General features: G+C 44.5%; 1 protein-coding gene across 2 annotated transcripts in view; it reads left to right on the plus strand.

Annotated features, from left to right (window-relative positions):
• Nucleotides 1-24,550, plus strand: part of pcnx2 (pecanex 2) — a 222,972-nt gene that overhangs the window by 27,780 nt on the left and 170,642 nt on the right. For both annotated transcript variants that reach the window (XM_033021735.1, XM_033021734.1), the window contains exons 3-6: nt 4,500-4,617; nt 6,388-6,427; nt 7,678-7,776; nt 8,188-9,858. In XM_033021735.1, the coding sequence (XP_032877626.1) occupies nt 4,500-4,617; nt 6,388-6,427; nt 7,678-7,776; nt 8,188-9,858 (1,928 nt within the window). The remainder of the gene's footprint in view (nt 1-4,499; nt 4,618-6,387; nt 6,428-7,677; nt 7,777-8,187; nt 9,859-24,550) is intronic.

Raw genomic sequence — 24,550 nt, forward strand, 5'->3', positions numbered from 1 at the left:
GGTGAACCTTTGTAGCACCTGGAACAACTGCTTGGGTCCTTGAATGGAGTCGAAGGGGGAGGTAAAGATCCCAGCTCTTCCTCAGCCCTCTGGCTCCTCCTCTTCCTTTCTTCTTCCCACCCCCCCCCCACAAAAAGGGTTTTGGGCCGAAACGTTGCCTATTTCATTCGCTCCATAGATGCTGCCGCACCCGCTGAGTTTCTTCAGCACTTTTGTCTACCTTCGGGAACATGTTTCCTGCCTCTAGCGTGTCCAAACACTTAATGATCTCATATGTTTCAATAAGATTCCCTCTCATCCTTCTAAACTCCGGAGTATACAAGCCCAGCCGCTCCATTCTCTCAGCATATGACAGTCCCGCCATCCCGGGAATTAACCTTGTAATCTTACGCTGTACTCCCTCAATAGCAAGAATGTCCTTCCTCAAATTAGGGGACCAAAACTGCACACAATGCTCCAGGTGTGGTCTCACTAGGGCCCTATACAACTGCAGAAGGACCTCTTTGTTCCTATACTCAACTCCTCTTGTTATGAAGGTCAACATGCCATTCGCTTTCTTCACTGCCTGCTGTACCTGCCTGTTTACTTTCATTGACTGATGAACAAGCACCCCACAGATAACATTGTACTTCCTCTTTTCCCAACTTGACACCATTTAGATAGTAATCTGCCTTCCTGTTTTTGCTACCAAAGTGGATAACCTCACATTTATCCACATTAAACTGCATCTGCCATGCATCTGCCCACTCCCCCAACCTGTCCAAGTCACTCTGCAATCTCATAGCATCCTCCTCACAGTTCACACTGTGCCTAATGAAAACGGGTACGCCCTCTTGAGAACTGTTGGGGGAGACGATGCTTCCAGTCCGAGCAGCGGACACGTCGATGGCTGCAATCCTAGAGAGGGGACTCGACCGGCGAAACCAACATCGGGCAGAGCCATAGTGGTGGGTGACTCCATTGTCCGAGGAGCAGACAGGAGATTCTGTGGCGGCAGACGAGACGCGAGGTTGGTCTGTTGCCTCCCTGGTGCCAAGGTTCAGGATGTCACGAGCCGAATTCAGAACATCCTTGAGAGAGAGAAGGTGAATAGCTGGCAGTAGTTGTGCATGTAGGCAAAAACGACATCGGGAAGAAGAGGAAGGAGGTTCTTCAACGTGAGTTCAGAGAGTTAGGAAGAAGATTGTGAAGCAGGACTTCTACGGTGGTTATCTCTGGACTGCTTCCAGTACCTTGTGCTAGTGAGACAGGAACAGGGAGATAGGGGATCTGAATGTGTGGCTGAGGGGCTGGAGCAGGGAGCAAGGATTTAGATTTATAGACCACTGGGATCTCTTCTGGGGTAACCGGCACAAAAGGGATGGGTTACACACCTTAACTGGAGGGGGACCGACATTCTGGCAGGCAGGTTTGCTAGGGCTACACATGTGGGTTTAAACTAAATAGTGGGGGGGAGGGATTGATGAATTGGGAGTATAAAGATGGAGTTGAAGGGGAAGCGAGTATAGGAAAAATTCCAAAAGATTCTCGAATTAATGGGAAGGAAAGTTCGAGAAGGGATAAAAGAGTAAGGTCAGGGCCAATTGCGAGCGGTGCGAGGGGGGGACGTGAATACGGAGGTCAAAGTGTTGTATATGAATGCACAAAGTATAAGAAATAAAGTGGACGAGCTTGAGGCTCAGTTAGAAATTGGACAAGTATGATATTGTGGGAATTACAGAGACATGGCTGCAAGAGGGCCAGGCTGGGAACTGAATATCCAAGGGTATACCTCCTATCGAAAAGGCAGACAGGTGGGCAGAGGGGGTGGGGTAGCTCTGTTAGTGAGGAATGAAATTCAGTCCCTTGCAAGGGGTGACATTGAAACAGGAGATGTGGAGTCAGTATGGACAGAACTAAGGAATTGTAAGGGTAAAAAGACCCTAATGGGACTTATCTACAGGCCCCCAAACAGTAGCCTGGACATAGGGTGCAAGTTGAATCAGGAATTAAAATTGGCATGTAGCAAAGGTAACGCTGTGGTTGTTATGGGAGATTTCAACATGCAGGTAGATTGCGAAAATCATGTTGGCACTGGACCCCAAGAAAGGGACTTTGTAGAGTGCCTTCGTGATGGATTCTTAAAGCAGCTTGTATTGCAGCCTACCAGGGAGAAGGCAATTCTGGATTTATTGTTATGTAATGAACCGGATTTGATAAAGGAACTTGAGGTTAATGAGCCATAAGGAGGTAGTGACCATAATATGGTCAGGTTTAATCTACAATTGGAGAGGGAGAAGGGTAGATCGGAGGTGTCAGTGTTACAGTTGTATAAAGGGGACTATGGGGCCATGAGGGGGGAGCTGGCCAAAGTTGAATGGAAAAATACCCTAGCAGGGATGACAGTGGAACAACAATGGCAGGTATTTCTAGGAATAATACAGAAGGTGCAGGATCAGTTCATTCCTAGGAGGAAGAAAGATTCCAAGGGGAGTAAGGGGCGACCGTGGCAGACAAGGGACGTCAGGGACAGTATAAAAATAAAAGAGAAGTACAACGTAGCAAAGATGAGCGGGACGCAAGAGGATTGGGTAATGTTTAAAGAGCAACAGAAGATAACTAAAAAGACAATACGGGGAGAAAAGATGAGGTACGAAGGTAAGCTAGCCAAGAATATAAAGGAGGATAGTAAAAGATTCTTTAGGTATGTGAAGAGGAAAAAATCAGTTAAGACCAAAGTTGGACCCTTGAAGACCGAAAAAGGTGAATTTATTATGGGGAATAAGGAAATGGCAGATGAGTTGAACAGGTACTTTGGATCTGTCTTCACTAAGGAGGACACAAACAATCTTCCTGATATAGTAGTGGCCAGAGGATCTGGGGTGACGGAGGAACTGAAGGAAATCCACATTAGGAAGGAAATGGTGTGGGTAGACTGATGGGACTGAAGGCTGATAAATCCCCAGGGCCTGATGGTCTGCATCCCAGGGTACTTAAGGAAGTGGCTCTAGAAATCGTGGATGCATTGGTGATAATTTTCCAATGTTCTATAGACTCAGGATCAGTTCCTGTTGATTGGAGGGTAACTAATGTTATCCCACTTTTTAAGAAAGACGGGAGAGACATCGGTGGTGGGGAAGCTGCTGGAGTCAATTATAAAAGATGAAATAGCGGCACATTTGGATCGGTCCGAGTCAGCATGGATTTACAAAGGGGAAATCATGCTTGACTAATCTTCTGGAATTTTTTGAGGATGTAACTAGGAAAATGGACAAGGGAGAGCTAGTGGATGTAGTGTACCTGGACTTCAGAAAGCATTTGATAAGGTCCCACATAGGAGATTAGTGTGCAAAATTAGGGCACATGGTATTGGGAGTAGAGTGCTGACATGGATAGAAAATTAGTTGGCAGACAGGAAACAAAGAGTAGGGATTAACGGGTCCCTTTCAGAATGGCAGGCAGTGACTAGTGCGGTACCGCAAGGCTCGGTGCTGGGACCGCAGCTATTTCCATCAATGATTTGGATGGAGGGATTCAAAGTAACATTAGCAAATTTGCAGTTGACACAAAGCTGGGTGGCAGTGTGAACTGTGAGGAGGATACTATGAGAATGCAGGATGACTTGGACAGGTTGGGGGAGTTGGCAGATGCATGGCAGATGAAGTTTAATGTGGATAAATGTGAGGTTATCCACTTTGGTATCAAAAACAGGAAGGCAGATTACTATCTAAATGGCATCAAGATGGGAAAGGGGAAGTACAACGGGATCTGGAGTTTATTTTATTGAGATATGCTGAGAGAATGGAGCGGCTGGGCTTGTACACTCTGAAGTTTAGAAGGTTGAGAGGGGATCTTATTGAAACATATAAGGTTGTTAAGGGTTTGGACACGTTAGAGGCAGGAAACATGTTCCCGATGTTGGGGCAGTCCAGAACCAGGATCCAAATTCCTGCCATGCTCCCCTTATTCTATTTATTGCTGTCTTTTGGAGAGACACTAAGTGGACCACATCCGCCTTCTCGGGTGAATGTAAAAGCCCATTGTGCTAGTTTGAATAAGTGTAGGAGAGTTATCCTCCATATCATGGACAATAATTATCAAAATTTACTATAGATTATTTGGTCGTTATCACGTTGTGGTTTGTGGGAGTTTGTGGTGTGTTGCATTTCCTGATTTAAAAAGTGACTATTCATCAAAAAAGACAAACTGAAAGTGCTTTGAGAAAATCTGAGACTTTGAAAGGCACTATTAAAATGTTGCCCATTCTTTTCTGTGAATCTGCTTGCACTACTCTTTTCAGGCTGTGTATTCCAGATTATTACTTGTCAATATGAATTACTATGCCAGTGTAATTCAACATTCGAATCATTCCTAAATTTTGATGGGCTGCCAAGACCTATTGTAGTTTAAAAATACTGCCAAAGCCTTGGCTTATGTTGTCACAATTCTTATAGCTAAATGTTTTGAAGTGCGTCTATTTTTGGGGCTTGTTCTCCATGATTGATGTTATCTTACTGAAGTCGCAGGTATCGTGTCCAGGGTATCCAACTGACTGAATTCAGCAAGGATAATGCAACACCACCAGTCCACCACAGCTCTTGGCAGTCCATACTTGACCCTGGAGTCAGTGATGATTCGGTGAGTATCTTTATGGCTCAGTGGAGTTTGAAAAACTAATTCTTTCGCCCCATACAACTGCCTTGAATTTTATGCTGACTTCTTTTCATGCATCATTCATCATGAATATTTTATCAAATTTAACCCAGACAGTTGCTGTTTGCATGCACTATTCTCAGCATCAGTCACAGCTCAGTGTGTGCCTTCAAATCAGATGTCATTGGTTCAAGTCCCACTCCAGACACTTGAACACATAATCTGCATTGACATTCCTGAGGGTGTGCTGCACTGTTGGAGGAGGCATCTTTCAAAAAAGACATTAACCCGAGTTCCCACCTGTCCTTCAGCTGGATGTAAAAAACATTTCAGGCATTGTTCAAAGGAAAGCAGGGGAATTATCCTTGCTCTTGTCGATAATATTTATCCAACTCCCAATATTAAAGCTAATCTACTTGCCATTACCGAATTAATGTTTGTGGACCTTTTTATGTGCATTCACGTCATCTGTATTACTATGGTGACTATATTTCAAATGTACATGAATCTTTCATTTTCAGATTTTTTAAATTGCATTATTTGAACAATGATATCACCCTGGTTTCTTTTAAGAGGTTATTCCAGTCCTGGGTATTCTTGGTCTAACCCATGGACCCTCCAAGGCTTTTACAGGAATTGATTTCCTGAATCAATATTATATGGGCTGGAACTCACATTGCTGGAGTAACACAGCAGATCAGGCAGCATATCTGGAAGATATGGTTAGGCGACATTTTGGGTTGGGACTTTTCTCGAACCAAATGGTCACCTATTGATGGAGTCTGAAGAAAGATCCCAATCCGAAACATCATCTATCCATGTCCTCCAGAGATGCTGCCTGACCCACTGAGATCCAGCATTTTATATGCAATATTCCAGTTCCTTGTGTCTTCTTTATATGGGACAGGCAGTTCACAGGTTTGAAACATCCTACACAGGACTGTTTGTAACAGAGGGTATTGTGAGAGGATTATAGAGCGAGGTGACATTTTATGCGTGAAAGTGAGGCAGAATTTTATTAAACAGGTGCAAAGGGTTGGATAATAAATTGATAGTTGGTTCAATGATGTGCCAAACCAGGAGGGAACATTAATTAGTATTTGGAGAGGTAATTCTCATTGTGCCATAATTAATCAACACTGTATGTGTGTTTTAAACATGATCTGTTCATTTAAAAATCACCTAGACAGCTAATGACTTCTCACGCTTGTTTATCTCCATGTGTGTGCCCATGTATGTGTATGTGTATACATGTGAATTGAGTGAATGGGGAACACGTAAAATAATTTACCTGGCGAGTCAGATGACAAATTGTTGAGATTTCCAACTGGTCAGATAGCAGACTATAACCTGTTATAGCAGTTTAATAGAAGTTGTACATTTTATTGTGTTTATTGTTTTATTGCATTGTTGATGATGCAGCTTTAAATACCTTTTGCAGCTTTAAATACCTCTTCAATTTAGAATGATCTTCATTGTTGCATTTGATGTTTACATTATACTATGAGTCTGGAGAGATTTCTGTACAATTTGAGCAAGAGCTACATTCTGCAACTGGTTTAAAAAAAATGTACCAGCATTGTATTGACTCAAATGTATAGAAAAGCTGGACATTGAATGAATAAGGTTTAATTTATTTTTGTGGCAAACTTTGATTTTCTGAGTAAACATTGGCAGATGTATCAGTCATGCTGTTAACATTTTTATTTTTAACATGTTCCCATTATACTGATGTTTTTTGTGTCTTCCAAATAGGATCTGCCAACAAATCCAAAAGATGCAGAGGAGCTCAAAGGTACACGAACGTTCCCCTCTGCAGCGTTTTCCATTTCTGTTTACCCTTCGTTCCTTTAGCCTTATGTCAGAGATAGGGAAATTATTGGAGAAAATTCAAAGGGAGAGGATTTATGTACATTTGGAAAGGCAAGAGCTGATTAAGGATAATAATCAGGACTATGTCAGGGTGAATTATTAGCCCCTCACTAATTTGATTGAGTTTTGGAGGAGATGACAAAGGAAACTAATGAAGACATAGCACGGGTTATAATCTGTATGACCTTTTGTAAGACATTTGACAAAATCCTGCAGGGTGTGCTGGTCCAGAAATTTAGGGCTTCTGGGATCTGAGGTGAGTTAGCTAAATGTATCCAGAGTAAATAAAGAAAAGCAACTGGATTAACTCGGCAGGTCAGACAGCACCTGTGGAGGGAAATAGACGGTCGATGTTTGAGGTTAAGACCCCTCATCTGGACTGAAAGAATAGAGGTGAAGTAGCCAATATGATGGAGAATAGGGGACTGGGAGTGGGGGGAAGGTGGGAAGAAGGGGGGTGTGTGAGAAGACCAAGATAGATAGAAGAGCAAAAGAGACACGAGAATTGGAATTTATCGAAATGGCGGAGAACATGCAAAGTGACCCGCATGACTTTCGTTATGGGTAAACTGGGCTGCAAGGGATCGATCTTTGGGAATATATTCCTTTTCATTTATTGTCTCTTGTTAATATCTTGGTGGTCCCTCTAACAGCCGTGTGGGATGACCTTCACTGTATACACTGATTTTGGATCCAGGGAAGAGCACACAGCTAACTTTCCCAAGGCTACTTAGAGATAGGCAATACATGATAGCCTCTCCAGCAATACCAACATCAAGCAAATTGGAGAAAGCTTTGCTGAGAAATTTGCCCCTGCAGCAAGTGCGAGTCGTAGTTGTGTTCTACTCTCCCTCTGAAATTTAATCACATTTCAAAAGCCTATTCTGTTTTACTTAGTTAGAATGTCCAACTGAGGTGTGATTCGAAGAGCCATTTAACGGTCTCGACCCGAAACATCACCCATTCCTTCTCTCCAGATATGCTGCCTGGCCTGCCGAGTTGTTCCAGCATTTTGTGTCTATCTTTGGTTTAAACCAGCATCTGCAGTCCCTTCCTACACATACCAATAACATTGATCCCATCATACCAAGGCAATGTGACTAGATATTAGGGTTAAATGGGTCAAATGCCATATCAACCATTGCTATGTTTACTTCCACTTGCACATTCTAGAGAAAGACTTCAGAAGACTCACTGCAACTCAGGAACATAATGTTACTCCAAATGAACTCCCATGCAAAATTCTATTACCTTCAAGGAAGGAAATAAAAGGTAAATACTCTCGACTCCTTCATCCTGTCTCTGCTGATGATTAATGTGACAGAAAATTGAGAGGAGCAACAGAATATGCTGTGTGCATTATTCCATTTCTGAAGTTTACTTGATCTCACCATAACTGTTACTCAGATAAAATAATCCAGCCCTTCATCACCTATCCCTGATAAGAATTTTATATATTTTCAGTACCATATTTATCTTGCATTCCTTTTGTAATGTTTAATTTACTTATTAAGATAGTCTTTTCTTCAATTAAAAAAAAGTTTATCAATATAGGAATAAATACCCAATTGGAACTGGAATGAATATATACGTACAGATTGTTTGTTAGTTGTCTGTTCACATGGTCTAGATTTTATATTGTTGCAACCAGATGTATTTAAGTATAAATTATGTTCGTTGCAGATCATGTGCTGGGCAATGCAACCCCCCTGATGCCCTATGATTCCCCAGTTTGTTTCCATCAGTCGATTAATCAAGATATCGGACCCAGTGGACAAGAACGGTGTGGATCAGACATCTTTGAAGAGTCACATTTGTTCCTTCCACCATCCGATCTGCCAAGTCAGTCAGCTGTTCATCCACTTAGAAGCGTGGGAAAGATGGGTGATCGTGAAAACACTGAGCAACCTCTCTATTCTCAGATTGGTGCTGTGCCATTCTGTGCGGTTCCAGCCGATTCCAAGGCAGCTGTGACTGAGATGGATGGCACATTCGATTCTCCAAAGCAGCAAGTACCTGTAGGACAGTTCATAACGACATTAAACCAGGACCATCAATGTCCTGATGCATTGGAGACTGAATGTAGTTTGTTAGTGATCAATGCCGGCAACTCGGAAATGGAACCCACGTGCAACATGAATATTGTTGCTGGTGAAAATACATCCTGTGGGAAATGTACCAGTCACTGTAATAACGTTCCTGGGAATATTGCTGGTCAGCTTGACTGTGGGGATCTGCAGCCTGCATGTGAACTAGCTACCAATCTCACTGTAATCAGAATAAGAGATCCAAACACAGAAAAAGATGATCAGAAAGAATCTGAACATAAAGAAGTTCCAACTAGTTCCAACAGCTGTTCTTTGGTGGAACCTACAGAGGGTGAGGAAATAGAAGTTCACCTTGATAAGGATTCCACCACATGTTTGATTCACAGTGTGGAGGCTGGAACTAATGAAAATAATTCCATTCAAGATACAGTTGGGACTATGAGCTTGCCAAACATGCAAGAGCCAGATTTACTAGACATTCCAGTTATTGCACTGGAACTGCCTGAAGCTGGGAAGCCAAGTGTTGACATTATTAATAATACTAATTTAAAATCCTCATCCTTTTTATATGTTAATGTAAGTAAAGGGATTCAGGTGTCAGGAACTGATAAGCCTATATCAAAATCAGATCTTGTTGTCAGACCAAAGTCTTCCTGTTTTGTTAAGCAGGCTCTCTCCATTCACCAGTACGATAGGCAGAAGTCACGGAAACAAATGAACATTGGGGCAGACTCCAGCCATGGTGCTGGCAATGAAAACTGGGCCACTACAGCACCGGCCAAAGGCAACAAAAGTGAAGACGAGGACACGAATGACCATACTACTCTCAGCAGATCTTCAAGTCTACTGTCTCATCATAATATTTCAATGGACACCTCTTCTAGTACCAATTCACAGTCCTCCTCTTCCCCAGATCATACTTATCACAACTACCAAAATCCATATCGACAGGGCGACCCAAGAGCAGTGTCAGAGTCATTCTTGAAAGTCATGCATTGTCTCATAGAAAACCAGAGGCAGCAGGAACAGCAAGCCATGGCCGATGGCTCCCTGCGAACACACATCAGGGTCTTTAGTATGGATGGGGGAGCAGATGTGGTCTTGAGCAGAGCGTCCAGAGGTGGCAACAACAATCTGGGACGAACGTTAACCTCTTCAAAGTCAGACCTGGAGGCCAAAGAAGGACAGATTCCGAATGAATCAAACTTTATAGAGTTCATATCTTTACTGGAGTCAATTAATAGCTCAAGAATGAATGCAGCAAGCTGGGCGAGTGACTGTCGAGAGGAGGGTGCCATGGGCGGAGGTACGTTCTATGTCACTTTAGGATGTCTTTGTCATACAGTTGTGTAAATTAAAATAACCAGCTAGTACGCATGTATTTCCTTTTGTGTTATTTCTACATAGGTGTAATGGACGGTCCATCTGTATCTTATTAAAAAGTTTGCATTTGCTTACAAAACCTTATTTCCTGTTTTTTCTTTGTAACACCTTTTGTGTTAATGCTTCCATTCCAAATTCCTGGATTTGCATTTGTAATGGGAACTGCCTGCAATCCTGTAATCTGACCACAGGTTGGCACTGCATTCTCTTACCACCCGCACCTGCCCACGAATGATGAAATCTGATTCACAAATTTAACTGAGTGATTGCATTTTCCAATATTTGAAATCAAGATTTTAATTAAAATTGTAAAAATAACAATTTCCACAGTAAATAAATTTGAATAGTCTTTATTTTAGGTGCATGTTTGAGGGTTTAGCCTCGTACAAAGTACAGGATTTAGATTTGATATTTTTGACTGCTGTTTCCTGAATTCTGATGGTGCAGTCTAAATACATTCTGTAACCCAAGATGCATTGTCCCACACAAGAGGACCATTCCATATCCTAAAGGGGGCCTATTCTTTTCCTAGTTACCCTTTAACTCTTTTAGGATTCTGCTTAGCATTATCTGCTAAAGTTATCTCATGTCCCCTTTTTGCCCTCCAGATTTCCCTCTTACGTGTACTCATGCATCTCTTGTACTCCTCAAGGGATTCACTTGGTTCCAGCTGCCTATACCCATACAAACACTTTTTTTTCCCCCTGACCTGTGCCTTAACCATATAACCATATAACAATTTACAGCACGGAAACAGGCCATCTCGACCCTTCTAGTCCGTGCCGAACACGTATTCTCCCCTAGTCCCATATACCTGCGCTCAGACCATAACCCTCCATTCCTTTCCCGTCCATATAACTATCCAATTTATTTTTAAATTATAAAAACGAACCTGCCTCCACCACCTTCACTGGAAGCTCATTCCACACAGCCACCACTCTCTGAGTAAAGAGGTTCCCCCTCATGTTACCCCTAAACTTCTGTCCCTTAATTCTCAAGTCATGTCCCCTTGTTTGAATCTTCCCTACTCTCAGTGGGAAAAGCTTATCCACGTCAACTCTGTCTATCCCTCTCATCATTTTAAAGACCTCTATCAAGTCCCCCCTTAACCTTCTGCGCTCCAAAGAATAAAGCCCTAACTTGTTCAACCTTTCTCTGTAACTTAGTTGCTGAAACCCAGGCAACATTCTAGTAAATCTCCTCTGTACTCTCTCTATTTTGTTGACATCCTTCCTATAATTAGGCGACCAAAATTGTACACCATACTCCAGAATTGGCCTCACCAATGCCTTATGCAATTTTAACATTACATCCCAACTTCTATACTCAATGCTCTGATTTATAAAGGCCAGCACACCAAAAGCTTTCTTTACCACCCTATCTACATGAGATTCCACTTTCAGGTAACTGTGCACAGTTATTCCCAGATCCCTCTGTTCACCTGCATTCTTCAATTCCCTACCATTTACCATGTATGTCCTATTTTGATTTGTCCTGCCAAGATGTAGCACCTCACACTTATCAGCATTAAACTCCATCTGCCATCTTTCAGCCCACTCTTCCAACTGACATAAATCTCTCTGTAGACTTTGAAAATCTACTTCATTATCCACAACCCCACCTATCTTAGTATCATCTGCATACTTACTAATCCAATTTACCACACCATCATCCAGATCATTGATGTACATGACAAACAACAGTGGACCCAACACAGATCCCTGTGGCACCCCACTAGTCACTGGCCTCCAACCTGACAAACAACCATCCACCATTACTCTCTGGCATCTCCCATTCAGCCACTGTTGAATCCATCTTGCTACTCCACCAATAATACCCAACAATTGAACCTTCTTAACCAACCTTCCATGAGGAACCTTGTCAAAGGCCTTACTGAAGTCCATATATACAACATCCACTGCTTTACCCTCATCAATTTCCCGAGTAACCTCTTCAAAAAATTCAAGAAGATTAGTCAAACATGACCTTCCAGGCACAAATCCATGTTGACTGTTCCTAATCAGACCCTGTTTATCCAGATGCTTATATATATATTATCTCTAAGTATCCTTTCCATTAATTTGTCCACCACTGACGTCAAACTAACAGGTCTATAATTGCTAGGTTTACTCTTAGACCCCTTTTTAAACAATGGAACAACATGCGCAGTACGCCAATCCTCCGGCACTATTCCCGTTTCTAATGACATTTGAAATATTTCTGTCATAGCCCCTGCTATTTCTACACTAACTTCCCTCAATGTACTAGGGAATATCCTGTCAGGACCTGGAGACTTATCCACTTTTATATTTCTCAAAAGTGTCAGTACTTCCTCTTCTTTGAATCTCATAGTTTCCATAGCTACTCTACTTGTTTCCCTTGCCTCACATAATTCAATATCCTTCTCCTTGGTGAATACCGAAGAAAATAAATTGTTCAATATCTCCCCTATCTCTTTTGGCTCTGCAGATAGCTGTCCACTCTGACGCTCTAATGGACCAATTTTATCCCTCGTTATCCTTTTGCTATTAATATATCTGTAGATACCCTTTGGATTTACTTTCACCTTACTTGCCAAAGCAACCTCATACCTTCTTTTAGCTTTTCTAATTTCTTTCTTAAGATTCTTTTTACATTCTTTATACTCCTCAAGCACCTCATTTACTCCATGCTGCCTATAATTATTGTAGATCTCTCTCTTTTTCCGAACCAAGTGTCCAATTTCCCTTGAAAACCATGGCTCTTTCCAATTTTTACTATTTCCTTTCAACCGAACAGGGACATAAAGATTCTGTACTCTTAAAATTTCACCTTTAAATGTCCTCCATTTTTCTTCCACATCTTTCCCATAAAACAAACTGTCCCAATTTACTCCTTTTAAATCCTTTCGCATCTCCTCAAAGTTAGCCTTTCTCCAATCAAAAATCTCAACCCTAGGTCCAGTTCTGACCCTCTCCATAATTATATTGAAACTAATGGTATTGTGATCACTGGTCCCGAACTGTTCCTCAACGCATACCTCTGCCACCTGACCCGTCTCATTTCCTAACAGGAGGTCCAGCACCGCCCCTTCTCTAGTAGGTACTTCTATGTATTGCTGCAAAAAACTATCCTGCACACATTTTACAAACTCCAACCCATCCAGCCCATTTACAGAATGTGTTTCCCAGTCTATGTGTGGAAAATTGAAATCTCCCACAATCACTACCTTGTGCTTACTACTAATATCTGCAATCTCCTTACATATTTGCTCTTCCAATTCTCGCTCCCCATTTGGCGGTCTATAATACACCCCTATAAGTGTTGCTACCCCTTTCCCATTTCTCAGTTCCACCCAAATAGCCTCCCTAGACGAGCCCTCTAATCTATCCTGCCAAAGCACTGTTGTAATATCTTCCCTGATAAGCAATGCAACACCTCCACCTCTTGCCCCTCCAATTCTATCACACCTGAAGCAACGAAATCCTGGAATATTTAGTTTCCAATCACAGCCCTCCTGCAACCATGTTTCACTGATCACCACAACATCATACTTCCAGGTGTCAATCCAGGCTCTAAGTTCATCCACCTTTCTTAATATCCCTTGTCAAGAATGGTTCCCTAATTTTGCCAGCCTTTCTGATCACTTTCTGAACACTCTAACTCCCCACCTTACTTTTAAAAGCCTCACTTGGCAGACATCCTTTTACCTTGCAAAACAGTTCCTCCCAATCAATCTTTGCAATTTCCTGCTTAAGGCCTTTAAAATTGGCCTTGCCCTAATTTGGTTTGGTTTAGTTTATTATAATTGTCGTGTGTACCTCAGAGACGGTGAAAATCTTTTGTTGGCATGTTATCCAGTCAAATCAAATCATACTATTCACGAGTACAATCAAGCTAGATACAAGTGCAATAGGTAGTGCTAAGAGTGAAATACCAATATGCAGAATATAGTGTTACAGCATTAAAGCGTAACAGTTAGAGAAAAAGTTCAAGGTTCGCACTGAGGTTGGTTGGAAGATCGGGACTACAGTCTTGCTTATGGGAAGACCTTTCACTTGTCTGATAACAGTGGGGAAGTAGCTGCTCCTGAATCTGGTCATACGTGCTTTTAAGCTTTTGTATCTGCCTGATAGGAGAAGAGTGAAAAGGCGATGATCAAGTTCGTTGATTATGTTGTCTGCTTTCCCGAGTCAGTGATAGGTGTAGCTGGTGGGGAGGTCGGTCCGTGTGATGGACTGGTCTGTGGACTGATTGAATTGATTAAAAGATACAGGATGGAACAGGCCCTTCGGCCCACCAATTCCACGTCGAGCCTTGATCACCCGTTCACACTTGTTCTATGTTATCCTACTTTCGCATCCACTCCCTACACATTAGGGGCAATTTACAGAGGTCAATTAACTTATAAACCCACATGTCTTTGGGATGTGGGAGGAAAACGGAATACGCGGATAAAACACTTGCAGTCACAGGGAAAATGTGTAAACTCCACAAGGTCAGGATCATAACTGGGTCTCTGGCATTGTGAGGCAGCCGCTCTATCAGATGTGCCAATGTGGGCAACAGCCATAACTCTGCAATTTCTTGCGGTCTTGGGCAGAGCTGTTTTCAAACCAACCTGTGAAGGATCCCCATAGAATGTTTTCTATGGTGCCACTATGTAGAAGTTGGTAAGTCATTGGAGACATACCAAACTTATTTAGTCTTCTGAGGCATTGGTGTGCTCTCTTGGCTGTAGCTTCAATGTTGTTGATCCAGGCCAAGGTCATCTATGTGTAGATCCTCAGGAGATGGCATTAAATGAATATTCCTCGTCTATCTGTACCGTGGAAAAATACATGGGTGATAGATGATTTGGGGAATTTAATAGTCTGGAAGATAGTTCACATTTCGGAAGAGGAGGTGCGGTATGTCTTAAAATATAACAAAGGTAGATAAATCTCTGGACCTGATCAAGTGTGTCCCAGAACACTGTGGGGAGCTGGGGAAGCTGCCCCCTGGCAGATTAGTTGTACCATCAATAGCTATGAGTGAAGTACTGGAAAACGGGAGGGTGGTTAATGTTGTGCCTCTATTTAAGAAAGGAAAAGTTATTGGAGTGTATTCTGAGAGACCAGTTCATAGCGCATTTGAAAAGGCAAGAACTGATTAGGGATAGTCGGCATGGCTTTGTGCATGGGAAATTATCCCTCATAAATTTGAGTTTTTGAAGAGGTGACCAAGAATATTGATGAGGGCAGTGCTGTAGACATTGTCTTCATGGACTTTAACAAGTCCTTTGATAAGGTACTGCACAGTAGGGTGTTGAAGATCACGGCGAACAGTTTTATATGAATCCTGACTGAATGAACCCTCTTCTTCTTAATGAGTCCACACACAAAATTAGAAGTTGTTCAGCCAGAGCTGAACACATTTCCCGCCATTTGCCATCAATGGTGTCTGTCTTGTCGCTTCTTGTGCGCGGTGGTGGAAAGATTGGTGGAAACAGGGCCGCGACGTGAACGCTCTTTCGGTGACCCCGACTGAGCCCTGACTCAAATGTTGAAAGAAGATAATAGAAGATCATCTATAAACCATCCACCATCCTCCAGAAACACCATCCTCCATCCTCCAGAAACACCATCCTCCATAAGACCATCTATAACACCATCCTCCATCCCTTCACTGTGGGATTTGTGCATCATTGGGGAGAATAAAGTGGCTAACCCAATTTCAGCCCAACAAGTTGTTTGCCAGCGCATGCTTTATCCATGTTAAACGTGACAAATGAAAATCAACATGTTCACACTCTTGCAGAAAGCAATGGTACCTTTATAGTAATCCACGCGTTGCGAATAAAACAATCTTCATTAGCAAATACAGCTTTTAAACACACGCACGTTAAGTGAGAGCTCAAGCAAAGTCCCTGCTATTGCTGTAGGACACACCCATTGACTGATGATGTTCTTCACCCCCCACACCCGCCAAACTCAGTCACGTGACCGTCCCAGCTTTACTGACGAGGGTTCAATCCATAAGTAGCTCAACCACCAGATGGTGCCATATGATCCCTCCCGACGAGAGTTCTGCCACACCCTCTCTCGCTGCATCTCCTCTGTGATTCTTTGTACCATTTCATACCTCTAGTTTACCTCTCCCCTGACTCTCAGTCTGAAGAAGGGTTTCAACCCGAAACATCACCTATTCTTTTCTCCAGAGATGCTGCCTGACCCGCTGAGTTACTCCAGCTTCTTGAGTCTATCTTCGGTTTTAATTACTTGTTTCATAGAGTTATACAATGTGGAAACCATGTCAAGCCGTCTAACTTGCTGACGCCGACCAACATGCCCCATCTTCACTAGGCCCACCTGCTTGTGTTTGGCCCATACCCTTCTAAACATATTCTATCCATGTACCTGTCCAAAGTGATAACACTTGCCTCAAAAACTGCATTTACTCTATTCCTCGCCTGATCTTATATTCCTCTATAAGATCTCTCCTCATCCTTCTGCGCTCCAAGGAATAAAGTCCTTGCCCGTTCAATCTCTATAGCTCAGGCTCTCGAGTCCTGGCAACATCCTCGTAAATACTCTGTGCATCCTTTCCAGCTTAACAACATCTTTCCTATCGTGTGCGGACGTGGCGTCGAAGGAGGAGAAGCCAAAGCAAAGACGTGGAAGCCAAATAACCGAACGGAAACGAAGCTGAAACGCCAAATAACCGAAAGCATATGAAGCCGAAACGCCAACTAACCGAAAGGAGGTGACGCCTAAAAGCCATCTCACCAAAAGGCTGCTCTGCCGAAACGCCAACTCACCGAAAGGCTGCATCACCTACGAGCCAACTCACTGAATGGCCGCTGTGCCGAACAGTCAAATAACAGACATGATGTCACCGGGGGGTGCGGGGCTTGTCAGCGATTTGTCCAGACCCCCACGCCCATCACATCACTGGCCGATGAAGACGGGAGGGTGGGGGTCATTTTCCCCACACAAGCCATAGGTGACAGGGCACTCTGAACCCGAGCACCAAGTTGTAAACGGCCGAAGGAGCGCATCCCTCGGGACAGCCCCCACTCTCCCACGGCCACGGCCGCCGTCAGCCTCGTCTCCCCCGTGCCGCCGCACTGTGACGGGCTGTGTGTTGGCAGCGCCGGGTGGAGAAGAGGTGTGGGACAGGCTGGTCCCTCCGCCCACCTAGAGTCACTGACCGTGATGCACCGCCATCACCCCCCGACACCCACACCGGCTGCGGTGACAGACGGCTCGGGGCATTGGCAGCCATAGTAAATCGCTTTTAAAACATGGGGGGGGGCACAAATTCCCTGGGTATGCATATTTCCGAAGACCATTCTTCAGACCTGAATGGTCTCAGCCGATGAAATGGGACAACTGTCACACCAAAGGTGGACACAAAATGCTGGAATGACTCAGTGGGACAGGCAGCATCTCTGAAGGAATGGGTGGCGTTTCGGGTCGAAACCCTTCAGACTCAGTCTTCAGTCTGAAGAATGGTCTCGACCCGAAACGCCACCCATTCCATCTCTCCAGAGATGCTGCCTGTTCCGCTGAGTTACTCCAGCATTTTGTGTCCATCTTCGGTTAAAACTGATTACAGATTATCTGGTGTTTTGAGCATGGGAGCTTGTGTGTGTCTGGACCAATCGCTGACAAGTCCCGCGCCCCCCCCCCCCCCCCCCCCCCCCCCCAGCGATGTCACGTCCGTTATTTGACTGTTCGGCACAATGGCCATTCGGTGAGTTGGCTAGTAGGCGACGCAGCCTTTAGGTGAGTTGGCGTTTCGGCAGAGCGACCAGGTCGGAGGGACCAGCCTGTCCCACACCTCTTCTCCACCCGGCGCTGCCAACACACAGCCCGTCACAGTTTCGGCTTCGTACGCTTTCGGTTATTTGGCGTTTCGGCGTTGTTTCCGTTCGGTTATTTGGCTTTGGCTTCTCGTACTTCGACGCCACGTCCGGGTACTCTTTCCTATAATAGGGTCACCAAAATTGAACACAATACTCCAAATCACAACAGTGATTGGCCTCATCAGCCTCATCAGCATCAACGATGAGTCGGCCTACAGGGAGGAGGTCCAGCAATTAGCAGCATGGTGCGCTGACAACAACCTGGCCCTTAACTCCAAGAAGACCAAGGAGCTCATTGTAGACTTCAGGAAGTCCAGGGGCGGCACGCACACCCCCATCCACATTAACGGGACGGAGGTGGAACGTGTTTCCAGCTTCAGGTTCCTGGGGGTCAACATCTCCGATGACCTCTCTTGGACCCACAATACCTCAACTCTGGTTAAGAAGGCTCACCAGCGTCTCTTCTTCCTGAGGAGACTGAAGAAGGTCCATCTGTCCCCTCAGATCCTGGTGAACTTCTACCGCTGCACCATCGAGAGCATCCTTACCAACTGCATCACAGTATGGTATGGCAACTGCTCTGTCTCCGACCGGAAGGCATTGCAGAGGGTGGTGAAAATTGCCCAACGCATCACCGGTTCCTCGCTCCCCTCCATTGAGTCTGTCCAAAGCAAGCGTTGTCTGCGGAGGGCGCTCAGCATCGCCAAGGACTGCTCTCACCCCAACCGCGGACTGTTTACCCTCCTACCATCCGGGAGGCGCTACAGGTCTCTCCGTTGCCGAACCAGCAGGTCTAGGAACAGCTTCTTCCCAGCGGCTGTCACTCTACTCAACAACGTACCTCGGTGACTGCCAATCACCCCCCCCCCCCCCCCCGGATACTTATTATTATTTATTCAAATCATTTGCTATGTCGCTCTTCCAGGGAGATGCTAAATGCATTTTGTTGTCTCTGTACTGTACACTGACAATGACAATTAAAAATTGAATCTGAATCTGAATCTGAAATGTGACCTCACCGATATCTTGTTTGATGAAAGTAATGCTGAGATTACATTTTGTCTTGACCTAAAGAGAAAAAATCTCTGTGCCTGACAGAATCGCAGATCTATCTACATACTGGCTTAAGGCTGAATCCCAGAGGAAGAGTTGAGAATCAAAAACAGGTGGTAGGAAAGCAAAATAAATTCTAACAATTTGCTGTCGGTTGTGATACGTGGAGATTTTTTAATGCAACCAAGTCTGCATTTGGACCATCAGTGACCCCTTTAGATCTTTAGTTTAGAAATACAATATGGAAACAGGCCCTTCTGCCCACCTACTTCATGCCGACCATCAATCAATCACCCATTCATACTATGTGTTTAAGAAGGAACTGCAGATGCTGGAAAATTGAAGGTACACAAAAATGCTGGAGAAACTCAGCGGGTGCAGCAGCATCTATGGAGCAAAGGAAATAGGCAACGTTTCAGGCCGAAACCCTTCTTCAGACAAATGGGTTTCTCCAGCATTTTGTATGTTATCCCACTTTTGCGTTCACTCTCTACACACTATGGCCGATTTATAGCAACCAATTAACTTACAAACCCGCACATCTTTGAGATGTGGGAGGAAACTGGAGCACTGGAGGAAACCCATGTAGTCACAGGGAGAACGTCCAAATTCTGCACAGACTGCATCCGAGGTCATGATTGAACCCAGGTCTCGGGCGCTGTGAGGTAGCGACTCTACCAGCTCTACCACTGTGACAATCTGAAGAGGGTAAAACACTTATTGAAGGTAACAAGTCCATCCTGGAGTACGGTAAAAACTATTTGCAAAACGTTTGTACAGGGATTGCTGGAGAATAATCTTCCATCCGTTAACAGCTAGTTAAGGATGTTTTTGTCATTCTGTGAGCTCCTGAAGACATTTGATAGGCAAGACAACTCGGGGAAAGTATTAATGCACCAAGCCTGGATTTCCATTAAGGTCTTAAAATCGATGGGGAAACAATGAGCAACAAATGCCATGCACTTTCTCAGAATCTGTAACCATTTTCAAAAATGGCATTATGTTTGACTGCAAAATCTACTGAGATATTTCCCTCCTGCACGTTTCCATCTACATTAAAAGCTACTAAAATATTTCCCATCAACAGGATGAGACATCCTGAAACAATCTCTGCTTGTTGCGGAAATTACCCCCCTCTCTCCCCTCCTACCTCCATACCAATGTGCTTTGAACTGTCCAGAGGCTCTGTGGATATGATCTTCTCATCCTGACTGATTCAGCAATAATGTCAAGCACATCACCAGAAAATGATTGTGGGGTTTGTTAACCTGACCCTGCCACCGAAAGTGCTGATAATAAATGTTATTGCTTTTTGGCTACGGAAAGGAAATGACTCTATAAGGTATGTTATTCATTGTTGCTTTTCAGCGATGTCAGGTCAGATAAAATGCATTCAATCAGATGACAAGTTCCATTCCTTATCCTTCCATTTCACTTTCCTGCTGCCTCATTTTACTGTTTGTGCATTTACAAAATAGGATGTCACTGTAGTATTTATCTTCCATTTCTAATTTCTCCTCAGAAGTTATTGGTGAACTGCCTTCTTGAAGTCCACTGGTGAAAGTACTCTTTAAGAGTTTCTGGTTAGGAGATTATTATTTACACAGAGTGCAGATGAAGGAAGGGCGACTTGTTTCCAGGTCAGGTGGTTTGAAACCTGGAGTAGACCGTGCACATGATGCCCTCATTTTCCCTGAGGGAAGGAGTCATAGTTTTGGGAAGTGATGTTAAAGTTATCCAGGTGATTAATTGCAGTGCTTCATGAAGATAGTAAACAGTATAGCTGCTATGCATCAAGGTAGGGGAAGTCAAAAATTAGGGTGATAATTGAGTGCTGGTTAAATGGGTTGTGTTGTCCTGGATGGTGTTAAACATTCTGAGTGTTGTTGGAGTTGCACCTTCATACAACTAAATCCCCAGATGTTCATAAGGGTAACTTGTAAGAGCATTTGTATTGGAGTCTGATATCTAGGTCAATACTGGGTGAGACTTGCACCCAGTTCCATTTTTATTATGTTTTGGAAATAACAGTATTGCTTGCAAGGCACTGGTGTGCTTTCTTGGCCATAGATTAAATGTATTGAATCAGGACAAATTGTTTGTGATATTTACACCTAGGAATTTTAAGTTCGCAGCCATCTCTACATCAGTCTCATTGATGCTGATTGGGTCCATCACAGATCCTGAAGTCAATAGCTAGTTCCTTTATTTACTGACATTGAGAGAGAGGTTGTTGACCTGTCACCATATTACTTCCTGTACACCGTATCGTCATTGCCCGAGATCCGGCCCACCACAGTGGGGTCATCTGCAAAGTTGCAGATGGAGTTAAAGCAGAATTTGGCTGCACAGTAAGGAGTATAATGAGGGGATGGGAATTTACAACATTGGTGAGGCTGCCTTTGGAGTATTGTGTTCAGTTTTGCAGCTATAGCTCAAGTTCAAGTTCAAGTTAGTTTATTGTCATGTGTCCCTGTGTAGGACAATGAAATTCTTGCTTTGCTTAAGCACACAGAAAATAGTAGGCATTTACTACAAAACAGATAAATGTGTCCATATACCATGATATAAATATATACACACATGAATAAATAAACTGATAGTGCAAATAACAGAAAGTGGTTGGTAATAATCAGAGTTTTGTCCGAGCCAGGTTTAATAGCCTGATGGCTGAGGGGAAGTAACTATTCCTGAACCTGGTTGTTGCAGTCTTCAGGCTCCTGTACCTTCTACCTGAAGGTAGCAGGGAGATGAGTGTGTGGCCAGGATGGTGTGGGTCTTTGATGATACTGCCAGCCTTTTTGAGGCAGCGACTGCGATAAATCCCCTCGATGGAAGGAAGGTCAGAGCCGATGATGGACTGGGCAGTGTTTACAACTTTTTGTAGTCTTTTCCTTTCCAGGGCGCTCAAATTGCCGAACCAAGCCACGATGCAACCGGTCAGCATGCTCTCGACTGTGCACCTGTAGAAGTTAGAGAGAGTCTTCCTTGACAATCCGACTCTCCGTAATCTTCTCAGGAAGTAGAGGCGCTGATGTGCTTTTTTGATGATTGCATTAGTGTTCTCGGACCAGGAAAGATCTTCAGAGATGTGCACGCCCAGGAATTTGAAGCTCTTGACCCTTTCAACCATCGACCCGTTGATATAAATGGGGCTGTGGGTCCCCCTCCTACTCCTTCCAAAGTCCACAATCAGTTCCTTGGTTTTGCTGGTGTTGAGGGCCAGGTTATTGCGCTGGCACCATATGGACAGTTGCTCGATCTCTCTTCTGTACTCTGACTCATCCCCATCAGTGATACGCCCCACAATAGTGGTGTCGTCAGCGAACTTGATGATGGAGTTCGCACTGTGGTTCGCTACGCAGTCATGGGTATAGAGTGAGTACAGCAGGGGGCTGAGCACGCAGCCTTGAGGTGCTCCCGTGCTGATTGTTATTGAGGCTGACACATTTCCACCAATACGAACAGACTGTGGTCTGTGGACGAGGAAGTCAAGGATCCAGTTGCAGAGGGATGCGCAGAGACCCAGTTCTGCGAGTTTGGTAACCAGTTTGGAGGGGATGATTGTGTTAAATGCCGAGCTGTAATCAATGAATAACAGCCTGACATATGAGTTTTTGTTGTCCAAGTGGTCCAGTGCGGAGTGGAGGGCCAGCGAGATCGCATCCACCGTTGATCTGTTGTGGCGGTACGCGAACTGCAGTGGGTCCAGGTTTTTGTCGATGTAGGAGTTGATTTGCTCCATGATCAACCTCTCAAAGCACTTCATCACCACCGGCGTTAGTGCTACTGGTCGATAGTCATTGAGGCACGTCACCTTACTCTTCTTGGGCACCGGTATAATTGATGCCCTTTTAAAGCAGGTGGGGACCTCAGACCTCAGAAGTGAGAGGTTGAAAATGTCCGTAAAAACTCCCGCCAGTTGGTCCGCACAGGTTTTTAGAACACGGCCGGGTATACCATCAGGTCCAGGTGCTTTTCGGGGGTTCACCCCTCTGAAGGATTTCCTGACATCGGCCTCTGTAACTGAGACTGAAATGCCATCACAGCGAATGGGGGATCGGGAAGGCACATCGGTATTCTCCCTGTCAAAGCGTGCGTAAAACGCATTGAGCTCGTCAGGGAGTGATGTTACACCGGCATTCGAGCTGCCTCCTGGTTTTGCCTTGTAGGAGGTGATTGCATTCAGACCCTGCCACAGCTGCCGAACATCTGTCTCGTCCTCCAGTTTGGAGCAGAAGTCCCTTTTGGCCTTTTTGATGGCCTTACCAAGGTCGTATCTGGTCTTCATGTAGGCCACTGTATCGTTGGAAGTGAATGCCCTGTGCCTGGACTTCAGGAGAGTGCGGATCTCAAAGTTCATCCAAGGTTTCTGATTGGGAAACACTCGGAAGGTTTTTGTAGGGATGCAGTCCTCCACACATTTCTTTATGAAGTCTGTAACGACTGTGGCGTATTCGTTCAAGTCCGTTGCCGAGTCCTTGAACATTGCCCAGTCTACAGACTCCAAACAGTCCTGGAGTTGTTCTTCTGCCCCCCCCCCCCGACCAGCTCTGTGCTGTCCTCACTTCTGGGGGTGCGCTCTTTAATTGCTGCCTGTAGGCAGGAAGAAGCAGCACCGCGGTATGGTCGGACTTACCGAAGTGAGGGCGAGGGATAGAACGATAGGCATTCTTGATGGTGGTGTAGCAGTGGTCGAGGGTGTTAGGTCCTCTGGTGCAGCAGGAGACATGTTGGTGGAAGTTGGGGAGTGATTTCTTGAGGTTCGCCTTATTGAAGTCCCCAGCAATGGTGGTAAATGCCTCGGGGTAAGACGTCTGGTGTTTGTTGACCACGGCCTGCAGCTCCTCCAGTGCCAGACGGACGTCTGCCTGGGGTGGGATGTAGACCGCGGTCACGATAACGGAGGTGAATTCTCTCGGGAGGTAGAAGGGACGGCACTTCACCGCCAGATGTTCGAGGTGTGGAGAGCAGGAGTTGGACAGGACTGCCACGTCGGAACACCACGCAGAGTTGACCATGAGGCAGACGCCCCCTCCTCTCCCTTTCCCAGATGCCAGGGTACGGTCCATGCGGTGGATGGAGAACCCTTCAGGCTGGACCGCTGAGTCTGGGGAGCTGGGGGTGAGTTGTCATTGAGTTTAAAGAGCAAAGATGTCATTGAGTTTTAAAGAGTTAAACAAAAAAGATTTATGAGGATATTTCCAGGTCTGAAGGGACTGAGTTATAGGGTGAGGTTGGGTAGGTTAGAACGAGAGGGCATTAGTTTAAGGTGGGAGAAAAATTTAATAATTTCCTTGCTGTATGAGTCTGTTACAATAATACCCACCGTTTGTGCCGACCATCAAGCTGCACAAAAGTTACTTTCAGTCCATTTTATTCTCGTCAAACTCCCATCAACTCCCTCCAGATTTTCCCATTTATCTACACAATAGGACCAATTTAAAGTGGCTAATTAATCTACCAACCGACGTCTTTGGGATATGGGAGGACAAGGGAGCACCTGGAGGAAACCCATATTCAAAGGGAGAATGTGCAAACTCCACACCCACCAGACCAGAGGTTACCGTTGAACCCAGGTGACTGGAGCAGTGAGGGAGCTGTTCTACTTGTCGTGCTACACTATGGCTTTTTAATTCAAAATTAATTAAGCTAAATTCCCTGGTTAAACTTGTTTGTCTGGATTGTTAGATCAGACTCCTAGATTACTGTGTAGGAAGGAACTGTAGGTGCT

The sequence above is a fragment of the Amblyraja radiata genome, chromosome 5 (assembly GCF_010909765.2).
Source record: "Amblyraja radiata isolate CabotCenter1 chromosome 5, sAmbRad1.1.pri, whole genome shotgun sequence".
Lineage (NCBI taxonomy): Eukaryota > Metazoa > Chordata > Chondrichthyes > Rajiformes > Rajidae > Amblyraja > Amblyraja radiata.